Genomic DNA, 13,902 nt, shown 5'->3' on the forward strand with positions numbered 1-13,902 from the left:
ATGTCAAATTGGCAAACATGTATAAAGGGGAATGGGCGAGTGTCTGTCAGACCGATTGTTTCTTCGGATCCGAGTGGTTGTGTGATCAGTGAGCTGTGTGTCACGACTGCTTCTCCCACATCTGCAATAGAGCTTCTGTTGGATCTGACGGCACATTCCAGCGGCTTTCTCCTTCTCTGTACGTTGTGCAGAATCTGCCCCTGGGTGCTTCGACAGCGCTTCTCTTCTAAAAGAGCGTTGAACATACTTTTCAGGATGCATTTTTTTTGAAGATGTACTTCTGCCGCTATGTAGTTCCTGGATGTGGTCGGTATCGCTCCAGATCCGACAGTCATAGACGCTGCCTTGTGTGCCTGGGTAGTGATCACACTGAGGCAGCGCTTGTGGATGGTTCATGTTCAGTCAGAGTCTGACGCGCAGATGGCCGACATGCTTTCCCGGGCCGCTGTGAGTGTTGGGCTGGACTGGAATCCTCCATCCTCCCCCAACCCTCACGGCTTGATGATTGTTACCTCGGCTCCGGGCACCGCTACCAGCCACAACCCTCCACGGTACCGGTTTCTTCCTGGAAGTGCATGACCAGCTGACAAGTTTGTGGAGGGCACCTTTTACTGCCTGGAACCGACTCTCTTCCCTGGAAGGCGGGGCAGTCCACAGGTACACAGAGGTCCCTCAAGTGGACAGGGCGGTTGCGATCCACCTGTGTCATGAGAATCGGCTACGCGATTCAATTCGCCAAGTTCCCGCCTCGTTTCAGCAGAATTCGCTCCACGCAAATGCGTGGCGAAAATGCCAGCACTTTATGAGCAGAGATTGCCACTCTGCTACTCAAGGACACGATAGATCCTGTCCCTCCAGCTGAGATGAAGGGTTTCTACAGCCCTTACTTTACCGTACCCAAAAAAGGTGGTGGGTTGCGGCCAATCTTGGACTTGCGAGTTCTCAACCGGACTTTACACAGACTCCCATTCAAAATGCTCATGTAGAGGCAAATTCTAACCTGTGTTTGGCATCAAGATTGGTTTGCGGTGGTAGACCTGAAGGACGCGTACTTCCACGTCTCCATTCTGCCTCGACACCGACCCTTCTTGCGGTTCGCGTTCGACGGCCAGACATATCAGTTCAAGGTACTCCCCTTCGGCCTGTCCCTGCTCGCGTCTTCACCAAGGTCGCAGAGACAAACCTTGCCCCGTTACGGGAAGTGGGCATCCGCATACTCCATTACCTCGACGACTGGCTCATCCTAGCACACTCTCAAGAGTTACTATGCGCCCACAGGGACCAGGTGCTCGCGCACCTCAGCCGTTTAGGGCTTCAGATCAACTGGGAAAAGAGCAAGCTCTCTCTAGTTCAGAGCATCTCTTTTCTCAGTTTGGAGTTAGACTCAGTCTCAATGTCAGCATGCCTCACAACCGAGCGTGTGCAGTCAGTGCTAACGTGCCTCGCTTGCTTCAAGCCAGGCACAGCGGTTGCTCTCAAACGGTTCCAGAGGCTCCTGGGGGCATATGGCATCCTCGGCCGCCGTCGCACCGCTCGGGTTGATGCTAAGGGACCACTCCAGCACTGGCTTCTGACTCGAGTCCCGAGATGGCATGGTGCCACGGCACATACCGTGTGTCATTTACCCCTTCCTGTCGTCAGACTTTCAATGCTTTCAAGCTTTGTAATGTCTTACCACCAGTAGCACAAAAGTAAAAACAAAACTGGTGTTCTCTGCTGATGTGGAGTATCCTTGCAGCTCTTTTATTATTATTATTATTGTTCTCCTGTTTCTCACAGCCCATATACCTCCTGGGTAAATAAGTGAAACACACATTGTTTTACAGGGTTGACATAATTATTTCTTATGAGTAACATTGGACTGATCTTCCATAACACAAAGTGCTAAAAGTATAAATACTTCATATAAATTGAAATATTACTTCAACTATTATTTTTTTAATATACATTAACATAATGTGAAACCAAATTATTGGCATTGCAGATCTTGTACACTGTGTATTACAGGGTATTCATTTACGGTTTGTGCTCCTAAGATCATCTAATATGATTCATGCTTTATAAAGATACTATCTTTACTAGTGATATTTTGTAGTGTCTAGTAGTGCGTCTGTTTGGATCTGCCATGTAACATTAAGAGTAAAGGTTTTGACGACACATTTCAGTCAAGAAACTCGGTTCAAATTAAAATAGCAGACTCATCCTGTCAGCCAGGTTAACTATAAAGCTAATGATCAGAATACTCTACAAATTGGCAATTTTCAGCAGTCAACATTTAATAAGACAATACACATCTTTATAACTTAGAGAAAATTATACAAACCTTATATCACAGTATTCATCTGATGGCTTCCGTTTCTTTAAAAGTTTGCTGCCTTGGAGCTTATCAGTAGGCTATGTGCTTGATTTCATGCTCATGCGAGCTCTCTGTCTCTGGTCCCGCCCTGATAGTAGAAAGAAGCGTGATTGGTTGAAGATAGAATGGCTACGATTTGTCCGAGTAATGTGGTCGTTATCTGATTGGCTTGAGTAGACGATGGCTGGAGTCCACCTATTTATAGATTTGTGTGCACATCTTGATGCTAGACTTGTTTAAAAAAAATTACAAATGCGTGTAGCGATCCGCAAATGCACAGCAAGATATCCACAAATACATATGTGCGATTCACAAATGAATGCTGGACAGAAAAATATATTTGTAAATTATTTTTTATTTGCAAATCTCATTTTATTTATTTGTGAATCATTTTTATCATTTTATTTATTTGTGAATCATTTTTATCATTTTTGAGAAACTTACATTTATTTGTGGATCTCATTATATTTTATTTGAGAACCAACTTTCTATTTGTGAATCTCTTTCCGTTTGCATGTTAATATGAAATAAAAATAGCTCCATAAAAATATCCCAAGCCCCCTCAAAACCAACCGAGACCAGCCTGATCAGGGTCTCTAAAACTACCTGTGACCAGCTAAACGGATAATTTGATGTTAATAGATGAATATTATTGTTTTTATTGAGGCCATTACTTATTTTATATTGTATACATATATTATATTACTACTTTAAACTCAACGTAGAACTCACACTCGCAAAAATTACCTTCCTTCCTCTGCTTCACCAAAAACGGGCTAATTCATCCTAAGTGCATTTGTGCCGTGTGAGAGTGAAAACACACCTCCGTCACACATAGGGTTGCCACCTATGTCTGATAAAAAACCTGGACAAATCAATGACCCGGCCACAGCTTTGCTCACAAGTGAAAATGTCCATTAGACATTAGACTCAGAAGACACAATTGGTCGTTGTGCAGTAAGATTGTGCATAGTCGTGAATATTTTAAACATCTCAAGTATTCTCACTTATCTTACTTAACTTATAGCTTACCTGCTTGCTTTTGCTTTGCTAAAGAAATAAGTAGAGGGATGACATTAGATTTGCATTTACCATACCTTAGCCACATCTATAGCCACTTTTATTTAGTATGTCTCAATCAGACATTGGAATAACAAAATCATACATAAATGGGCCTTAGCTTACCTAGTCTAAGACTATGTAAGACTATGTACTAGTAGTCTTCCATCTATACTTGGCGTTTCCCTTTGCTGCAGCTATCAGTGGTTTCTGTTCTTCAATGAATGTCTTGAATTCAGTGCATGACAATTTGAAATTCAATCTGACCTGAAGCTCAGACTTCACCATTGCAAATGACAGTCTGTTTCTTTTATCAGACCAAACATCCTCCATATGACTGAACACTCTTTCTGCATAGGCATTACTGACTGGTATGGAAAAAACAAAAGCAACTACTTTCAACAGCTCAGTGGATTCAGTTGCCTTGCTAAAAAAATAGGCCCACTTTCTGTCTGGGGTAAGGTCTGTTGGAATGGTGTGTAATGCCTCATTCAGAATGATTACATCACCATACAGCTTGTCTTCTTCAACATCCAAGGCCAGTTTTTCCACTAAAACTTCCAACTCTGACCACTGGAGTGATTGTCCTCCGTGAAGGCTGAGACAGCCAATGTGTGCAAGAACCTGGTCATTGAAGTCAAATTTATCCTCAAGATACAGCACTGCCTTCTCAAAAATCTGTCTACCAGGCTCCTGAACTGTTCCTGTTGCTGGGGTAAAAGGCTCCTCAGTATTTGTTTTGCTTTGCTGCCATAGAATTTGTCTGTGCGCCTTGCGATAAGCTGACTGTGCAATCGGTTCATCACAGAGTAAACGTCAATCACAGTAGCACTGTCACTCTCAAGCACCCTAATAGATGAATCAAATTCTTGCATCACATTGTGCATGAATGCCAGGATGCATTCAGCTACAGTACAGTCCACATTTTCTGCATCACTTGCACCACACACAAATGTCCAGATGATACTTGGGCAGTCCTCCTTTCCCAGGGATACAAAATAAGACTTTAAAGCTGGCCAACACTCTAAAATCCTCTGTATCGCTGGCAGCAAAGACAGCCAGTGTGTGGGGACATGCCTCAGAATCTCCCTGTATTTTGTATTAGTAAATTCACAGAAGTCCTTAAGCAATTCCACTTTTTTAGCAGAACAACTGAATTCACTATACACCTTCAGCACAAAGGCCTCCACGTTACACCCTCCAGCACTAAAGACACGATTAGCTACTTTGACAGTGTTGTTTATGATGTGACACTTGCAATTGCCCTTCACAATTTGTGGGTTAGCTTCATTGAGTTTCTGAAAAACTGAGTTGTGCCAACCATAATTAACGGATGCGTTATCTGCACCATAGGCACTGATCTGGCTGACTGAAAGTCCATTGTTCTCAGTAATAGACACTATTTGTTTGAATATGGCTTCACTGGATTCGTTGGAGTCGTCGTAAAAGTCTAACAATCCATACTTCACTCCCTCGGATGCACAGAAATACTGGACCGTGTAGGGAAACAATTTTGTGTGCCCAGAATTGGACGCATCAGAACATACCGCAAAATAGTGCGCTTTCTGCAACTCTGCAGCTAATCTTTGCTGACTAAATGGTGCCAACACATTTTCCACTAAGGCCTCACTTTTAGTTCTGCCACAAGACATCTTAGTTGCAATATCAGAGTCACTGAATATTTTTGCACTGACCTTGTTCCCACAGTCAGTTGACAGGTAGCTATGGCCATGTCGCACACCGTGATAGGTAGCTGTTAATTCGGCGACAGTAATCTTGTCCTCTGAGTTTTTGTAATCATGAATGATGAAATTGCCTTGGCTTGTCTGGTTACTTGAACGCGACTCTGATGTTTCTTTGTTTTAGCATGGTCATCCAAAGCAGTTTTGCCTTCATGTTTAACCAGAATTTTAACTGAGCATACGGAGCAGGTAGCATAAAGTGGGTCGCCTGGTGTTGTGGAGTAATTGTCATTTTTCAACCAGTCATTATTAAAGTATGTCGAACGTTTAATTTTCTTTTTACTGGCCTGTCCGTCTTTGTGAACACACTGTCATCTTCGTCTTCCGTCTCGCCACCCATGTTAACGCTAACGAACGACGTTGACGTACAATCTTCTTCACACTGCTTCTCAAATTGCCGCCTGTAGTAACTGGCTAGCTTCCAAGAAGACAACACGTCCCGTCACGTCACACGTCCCAGAGCCAATGATAGCGGATTCTACACACAAGAGACACGGACCACTCTGTGCACAACGCATAGGCTATTTCAAGTGGAGAGAAAATAGATAGTTGAATATACATATTCACGTAGCCTTTCGAAAACCGGGACATTTAGTGTCCCGGGAGAGTGGATAAATTTCCGGGACAGGTTATTAAAAAGAAGGACAATCCCGGTAAAACCGGGACAGGTGGCAACACTAGTCACACAGCTGGACCTTCGCAACCGTCCGACGCCTGCGTTGCTACGGTTTCGCGTCAGTCTCACTAGTCTATTTCAACATGGACCTGCCTGAACCCATACGGAGACGGCTGGGAGATTTCTCCAGAACCATTTTTGTGGACCAAAGCCGTACACAACCCTCTCCTGACGAGCACGCTAATTTTCTTAACCAGAGTAAGGGCGTTTTAGTTATCTAAACGCGTTCGCTTTGTTTTGAGCTGTTAGCGGCTGTGCTAATTCATCTGGTTAGCCTATTTATTGTATCTTACGGTGTTATAATGTGAGTTATCTAGTATTCAATGGCCATAGTGCATTTTAGCTATGCAATTTGCAGATTTAGTAATGCTTTAAAACACTTAAACGATAGGGAGTTTTGCTAAATTTTGTGGTGTTTAAAATCCTCGCCAGCTGCCTACCTAGATAGCATATTGAGGGATCAGACAGGGCATTCTGAGTCAGTGCCAAAAGTGCTTCACACGCCTAAAATGGCTAAAGATGCTGTCTAGGTAGGCACCTCAGCAGGTTTCGAGACACAGGCACTGTAGTTATTATTACACATCCAGTTTGATTAGGGTCTCATAACTTTTACTACTCCGCATTAATTCACTAGATAAAGATGTGATATCCAGTCTCCCTCTTCAGATGGCACTGCACTTTAACATGTGGTTCTTTCCTTTCTGGTGGATCAGTGAGGTTGTGATGCTGCAGCTCAAGGTAATTTTCTCTCTGATATTTCTGTATTTTGTTTTTTAAAGAATATTTTTAATGTTCTGAAGTATTAATGAATATTATAAACAAATAAATATCCTTTTTCATCTAGTACCAAGCCCTTGCAGATTACTACAAGTTCATCTTGATCACTATCCTTATTTTAATGACCCTGATTGAGGCCATCAGGCTCTACCTGGGCAATGTTGGAAATCTACAAGAAAAGGTAATCTAGAAAAATATAATATACACTCACTGAGCACTTAATTAGGAACACTACTGCTGTTGTAGCCCATCCGCCTCAAGGTTCGATGTGTTGTGCATTTTGAGACGCTATTCTGCTCACTACAATTGTACAGAGTGGTTATCTGAGTTACCATTGCCTATCTGTCAGCTCGAAGTAGTCTGGCCATTCTCTGTTGACCTCTCTCATCAACAAGATTTTTCCTTCCTCAGAACTGCCGCTCACTGGTTGTTGTTTTTTTATGTTGTTGCTTTTGGCACCATTGGGCCTCTTCATGAAACATTAGCAAAACAATTTTTATGTGTAAATCATTCGTAAAGCCGCTCTGACGTAAATTCATAAAAGTTTTCGTATTTTCGTATTTTCAAAACATTAGTTGGTAGGAACAAAACTTACACTTCCTCCTGCTCCAGTTTTGTGTAAATTCTGCTTAAGACATCCGAACGTGTTGTGTTCTTTCAGACAACAGTCACAACTTCATTTTGATAGAAGTGAAATTAAATAATTAATGAAAAAAATCTAATGATAATTAAATTAGTGAAATGAATCTTAAAAAATAACTAATTATTGAAAAATAAAAAAGACAATGAAAAAAAGTTTATCTTTTTAAACCATAGCCGATACTTGTTTAGAAATGTTTATTTACTGAAAATGTATGCCTTTTAACTTGTGGGGCGGCTGTGGCTCAGTTGGTAGAGCGGGTCGGCTACTAATCGCAGGATTGGCATTTCGAATCCCAGCCCACATGACTCCACATGCCGAAGTGTCCTTGCAGTGTAAAGCGTTTGAATACCGTTAAGGTTAAAAAGGCGCTATATAAGTGCAGACGATTTACTTGACTGCTTGGACAGTTTTTTAAAATTTTATTTGATATGAGCTCTATAATTTAGGTTTCATATTTTAATTGCCATCTGTAATTACCGCATTCAGTTGATAACGTATAGTCAATGCTAATGTTGTTAAACCTATAAATAAACACAACAGAGGAAAAAAATAGAAAAGGACTGTACATTGTTGCATAGCTTGAAAGAATTTTATATAATATAGCGGTTCGGTCAAAGACCTTCTTCAGGCATTCTGGTATTAATTTCTCTGAAGATCTTTCTAGCTGCACGTAGCCTATATTTCTGTTAACATCATGATTTACCTGGGAAATTTCAAAGATGATGCTGGCAACAGAACCAGAGAAGGTTAATGGTGATGGACGTCGTCCTCCCGCCATGAACTAAACACTTTTTTAAACTCATGACCATTATTTTTCTTTTTTGTTCTTATTAAAAAATAATTATTGATTCCAACACAGACAAAAATAAATGTAACCACAAGATTATGCATTCCCCCTCCCAATCCACTCTGGCCAACAGAAAGGGGACGTATTCATATGTAATTTAGGGTTCAGCCATATGCTTGAGATATTTTAAATAAAGGTCCGAATTAAACACTCTGGACACTTTTGTCCAAATCACGTGCAAATGCGAAATAACGGGGTGTGACTTAAATTCTCCGGTTAGTTTGATCGAAAGGCTTTGCAATGGGGAAATAGGGGCAAGAACTTCTTGTTCAATACGAAACCAGGGAGGGGCCCTCTCAGGTGGAAGCGACCAATGAGCCAAATGTCTAAGATCGAATGCATAATAATAAAACAAAATCTTGGGTTGGCCTAGCCCACCTTGTCAATCGGCTTATGTAACTTATTGAAATGTAACCTGGGACACTTACCATTCCAAATGAAGGACTTTGCTATGCTATCAAATTGTTTGAAATAAGAGAGGGGGACATCTACAGGGAGAGATTGTAGCAGGTAGTTAAATTTTGGAATGCAATTCATTTTAATAACATTAACCTTCCCAATCATAGATAAATGTAATGAAGCCCACCTGCCGAAAAACTTTTTATTAAAGGGTCAAAATTAACTCTGACTAAATCACTTAAATTTGCTGGGAATAAAATACCCAAACTCATAATGCCCTTTTTAGGCCATTGAAAGGCCCCCAACTGAAAAGACATTACTGGGAAGTATGAGCCAAAGCTTCGGATTTAGACCAATTAACTCTGTATCCTGAAAATTTAGAAAAGGAATTGATAATTCTGTGGAGGCAAGGCATAGATCTAATGGGGTCGGAGACGAATAATAAAATATAATCTGTGTAAAGCAAAAGCTTATGCGCCACACCTCCCACAATCACCCCTGGAAAGCCTCCTTTCTTATCGCAGCTGATAATGGTTCCAGGGCAAGACAGAACAATAGTGGGGAAAGAGGGCAATCCTGCCGGGTGCCTGTTTTCAAAGTAAAATAATCTGAAATTAATCAATTTGTTTGTACCGCCACTACAGGGTAACTATAAAGTAATTGAATCCATCCAATTCGCCGCTGACCACATGATATTGATGAAATGCCTAATGTTATCAGAAGAGCTGCGGACCCGAATAAGCTGCAACTTGGTCTATATGTATGAGGTTAGCCATTATTTTTACATCTAGCTGGATCAGGGTAATCGGATGGAACTTAAGAATCATGGTTGGAGGAAGCTTTCCATTCTTTAATGATTCTGTATAAACTTCTAACAAAAGTGGAGCCAGTTCTGTTGCATCGTCAGTTTAGGGAGTTCTAATAGTTCCACAAAGTTTCTAATAACTTCATCAGTAGACAGTGACATGGAACTATAAAGATCAAGATAGAATTCTTTAAAAGCATTATTAATATCAATGGCTGAGGTAAATATTTCACTACCAACAGATTTCACTAAGGGAATGGTAGAAAAAGCTCTCTGTTTTTAAAGCCAAAAGCTTCCCTGCTTTGTCCCCCGACTCAAAGTATGACTGTCTTGCCCTGAATAACAAAAACTCCACCTTCTGCGACAAAATGGTATTATATCTGTATTTCAATCGGGTCAGTTCTCTGAGGCCATCAGACAATGTTTTTTTGATGAATGTGGCATACTGTATGATCCGACCCTAAGGAATGGCTTAAGTGCCTCCCAAGCCACACCCATAGAGGATACAAAGGACCAGTTGGTCTCCGAATAGACATTGATTTCAGCCTTTAACATTTGTTGAAAATCAGGTTTTTGCAAAAGGGATACATTAAAGTGTAACATTAAACATTAAACATTAAAAATATTATTTATTTTTCTCCATATGTTGCAACACCTCTAAACACACCAGGGCATGATCTGAGACTAAAATGATTCCAATTGAGCAATTAACAACAGATGAAATTAGGGATTTAGATATAAAAAAATATAGATTCTAGAATAAATCTTGTGGACTGATGAAAAAATTGTATAGTCGCTACCAGATGGGTTCAAAAGTCTCCAAATATCTGTAAGACCAAAATTTTAACATCCTGTGAAGTGTCAATGTTGATCTTTCCTTCACTATGATCAAGGACTGAGTCCATCAATAGTCTCCTCCCAATATTATATCATGAGGGGTGTCAACGGTTTGCAACATCCCTTCAAGATCTATATTGCTCTGATCGTCAGCATTAGGTGCGTAAATATTAGCCAAAATCTACCTTTGTCCCTGAATTTCAGCTGAAACAATAATGTTAACTCTTCCTAATTTATCATTAATCTGTTTGAGAAATTTGAATTGTAGATGTTTATTTATCAATATAATGACTCCCCTGCTTTTACTTGAGCCAGCACTGAAGAAAACACGTCCACACCATATCTTCCCAAATCTTTCAGCTACCTGCAGGGAAAGATGAGTTTCTAGAAGAAACACTATATCATATTTCTTATGTTTAAGAAAAGAGATACCCTTCCTTCTTTTTATAGGTTGCCCCAACCCATTCATATTCAACATGGAGAGAACCAATCCACTCATATTAACATTTGACATTTTGCTAAATAGAAAAAATAAATAGTGTCAAAAACTAAATTATAAAGACCACATTTACACATTAAAGCAACAATAAAACAGCAAAATTCCCACCAAACAAAACAAGTAGGTAAAAAAGAAAAACGTGGGTATTAACAAGCATTAATACGTGGGTATTCAAAGAGTCTATGCAAGCCTACAAGAGTCCCTGCGACAGCTTTGCCGTCGGATTGCTCAAGCCTGGTGCTTCTATACAAATTTTGTGAGGCAAAATTACATAACAGAAAATACATTTTAAAACAAACTCCAGCCAATAGAAGTCATAAGCACAAAGAACAAGCAGATTCATCCACAGCTGTCCCGAAGGTATGTTCCTCCAAAAAACAAACTCTAGCCACTAGACAGACCCAGCACAAAAAGAAACAAAACCGTGGTCCCGGTTCTCGGACGATCAAGTATATATTTAACGAGTCAAGTTGACTCCGAGGCCACATAAGAAACACACCATGATTTCCTCAGTCCATCAACTCTATAAAATACATCGCTTGTTGTAGGCATGTAGATATTTTGCAGCCATCCTAATCACTGGCCGGGAACTTGAGTGTTAAAGCGATCTTCCTTAAGTCCAAAAGTTTCTTAAAGGAGTGTCACTCCACAAAACAAACTCCAACACATAAACAAACAAATATGTGCCCAGCTTTCTCAGACAGCCAAAAGTAAGTACAGTGAGTCAATCCACTCACATAAGAAACACCAAATGGCTTACTCCAATGTTTTATGAAGGACCGTGCTTGCTTGGGGCATAAAAATCCTGTGAGTTCGTTCAATTTCCAGCTTATGGCCTGTTATGTCAAGCAAATTCGGGAAGAGCTTGGCTAGGAATTTCACCATATCTCTGCCCTCCTCATGCTCAGGAATTCCAAAAATCAGAGGTTATTCCTGCGGCTCGTATTCTCAAGATCTTCAAGTTCTTCAAGAACTTGTTCCAAATCAACTTTGGTCGCCAGCGGATTATCAGATAATTCCCTCTCCAATGACTCCAGATAATCTATCCGCTTCTCAACATCTGCCAGTATTGTAACCAACTCAGAGAATTTTGTTTCCATTGCTGTAATCGATCAACATATTACAGCGAGATCCTCCAAGTCAGCAAAAACCTTCATAAGCATCACCGACATGTTGGACAGTTGATGCTGGATTTCTCCCGATGCACCACTTAAATCGAGTCCCCGGTCCGCAGGCCCGTAAGTGGCCCCAGAGCCCGAGGATTTAGAATTTTTTTACATATTGACTTCAAAGAGTAAATATGTAGCAGGGTGTGTCAAATCTCACTGGATTGTAACACAAAAATACATAAAAACTAGCAAAGTGCACAGAGCTCGTCGCCTACACATCCGCTCCTCGCAAGGGGTCAAGTGACTCCCCATGACACACCATTTTTATCTACTTCTTGGACTGTTGGATTCACAAAATGGCATCATATGACAGCAAAAACATGCGATGACAGTTAGTCCTCACTTTCTTTGAGACTTGTGCCTGCTAAATTCAAATTTTACGATGTGAATATACTTCATAAAAATTATTTAATTAATGTTCCACATAGATGTTAACAGCATTTAATAGAGAGTCTGGCTCCTTTCTTATATGCCGTTTTCATTGGGCGTGGATTATGATAATTGTGATTGAACATGCACTGCCCCCTATTTATGAATGTTTTGAATTCACTTACATACACACGTTTTACAAAAGAAATCTGGGGAGTATAATGCGTTTGTGAATCCAGTGGAAAGTTTTCAGGAAAGTCCAATTTACATGCAAATTACTCATATATTTACAAAAGCTGAATGAATGAGGCCCATTCTGAGTAAACTCTACAGACTGTTGTGCATGAAAATCCTAGGAGATCAGCAGTTACAGAAATACTCAAACCGGCCCATCTGGCACCAACAATCATGCCATGGTCAAAATCACTGAGATCACATTTTTCCCCATTCTGATGGTTGATGTGGACATTAACTGAAGCTCTTGACCCATATCTGCATGATTTTATGCATTGCACTGCTGCCACACGATTTGCTGATAATCGTTTGAATAAGTAGGTGTACAGGTGTTCCTAATAAAGTGCTTAGTGTGTGTAATTTAATATAATGTAATCGTGCTTGATCCCATAATGTATCTCTCAACTTTAGGTTCCAGAACTGGCTGGATTTTGGCTATTGACTCTCCTGCTCCAGTTTCCCTTGATTCTATTCCAGCTCTTCAATGAGGCTGTTCTTATTCAACCTCTGGAGAGAGGAGTTCATATAATACTGGCATTGTTTATATTTGCAGAGGTACGAAAAAGTGTATTTATATATTTGTTCATATGAAATGTACAATACTCTTTCTCTGTAAATACTGAAAGAATTCATATTGCTTTGTTTCAGGCTCTTTTTGGCTTTGCTGCCTTGCGTGCAATGGTCAGACACACTGAAAGTCGCTTTCATTTGCAGCAGTTTGATGGGATACAAGAACTAAGAACATAACAAGAGACAGCTTTACTGGTGGGCTTAATCTAATGTTCGTTATTATAGCACAAAGAGGACCACAATTATCAAACTTATTATTGGACAATTGCCGGTCACTGAGGTTGAATATTTTTATAGCGGAAATTCCATATCTGATATTCTCTGAGAGAATACACATCTGACATTTTATTGTTGCACTATTGGAGTTCTATAAAGTACTTAAGTGCCTTTTGTTATTAATACCAGCAAATTAATACCAGCAAACCTTTTTATTATATTTTGTATGTTATGTGGGTAAAAATCATTGTCTGAGACTCTTATTTATGAAGAAAAACAGTACTGGTACTCCAATATTGTTAACCACAAAATCGTCTTATTTATTGATGCTGCATTTAATGAAATTACAAATATCACTATAAATCAAATTCACTTCCACACAGTAAATAAAAAATACATGCTGTAAATATCACACATAGAAACCTCAAATGGTAGAGCACATCTCTTCAACAGAATGATAGCTAGTAAAATGAAGGCAGCACAATGTATTGCCTTTTTATCAAAAATGGCAATAACAAAATATTTTTTTAATACTTTTCGAGTATATCAGTACTGATGGCATTTTATTCAATGCATAAAGCAAAAGACAGTAGTTCAGGATTGCAAAATTGAAATTAAGAAAATAACCATACTGAGACATGGATTCAGGCACTTGCACAAGATTGTTTAATAAAGAGATGTTGAACAGGAGGTCATTTTCATCT

The 13,902-nt window shown here is 40.0% G+C and overlaps 1 protein-coding gene across 1 annotated transcript; it reads left to right on the top strand.

The window, feature by feature from the left end:
• Positions 1–5,697: 5,697 nt before the first annotated feature.
• Positions 5,698–13,902, top strand: tmem17 (transmembrane protein 17). The gene is made up of 5 exons (XM_052119480.1): positions 5,698–6,031; positions 6,468–6,571; positions 6,678–6,791; positions 12,824–12,967; positions 13,061–13,902. Exons 1-5 carry the CDS (start codon positions 5,917–5,919, stop codon positions 13,157–13,159), a joined length of 576 nt encoding a protein of 191 aa, XP_051975440.1. The 5' UTR covers positions 5,698–5,916; the 3' UTR covers positions 13,160–13,902.

The sequence above is a fragment of the Xyrauchen texanus genome, chromosome 46 (genome assembly GCF_025860055.1).
Source record: "Xyrauchen texanus isolate HMW12.3.18 chromosome 46, RBS_HiC_50CHRs, whole genome shotgun sequence".
Taxonomy (NCBI): Eukaryota; Metazoa; Chordata; class Actinopteri; order Cypriniformes; family Catostomidae; genus Xyrauchen; species Xyrauchen texanus.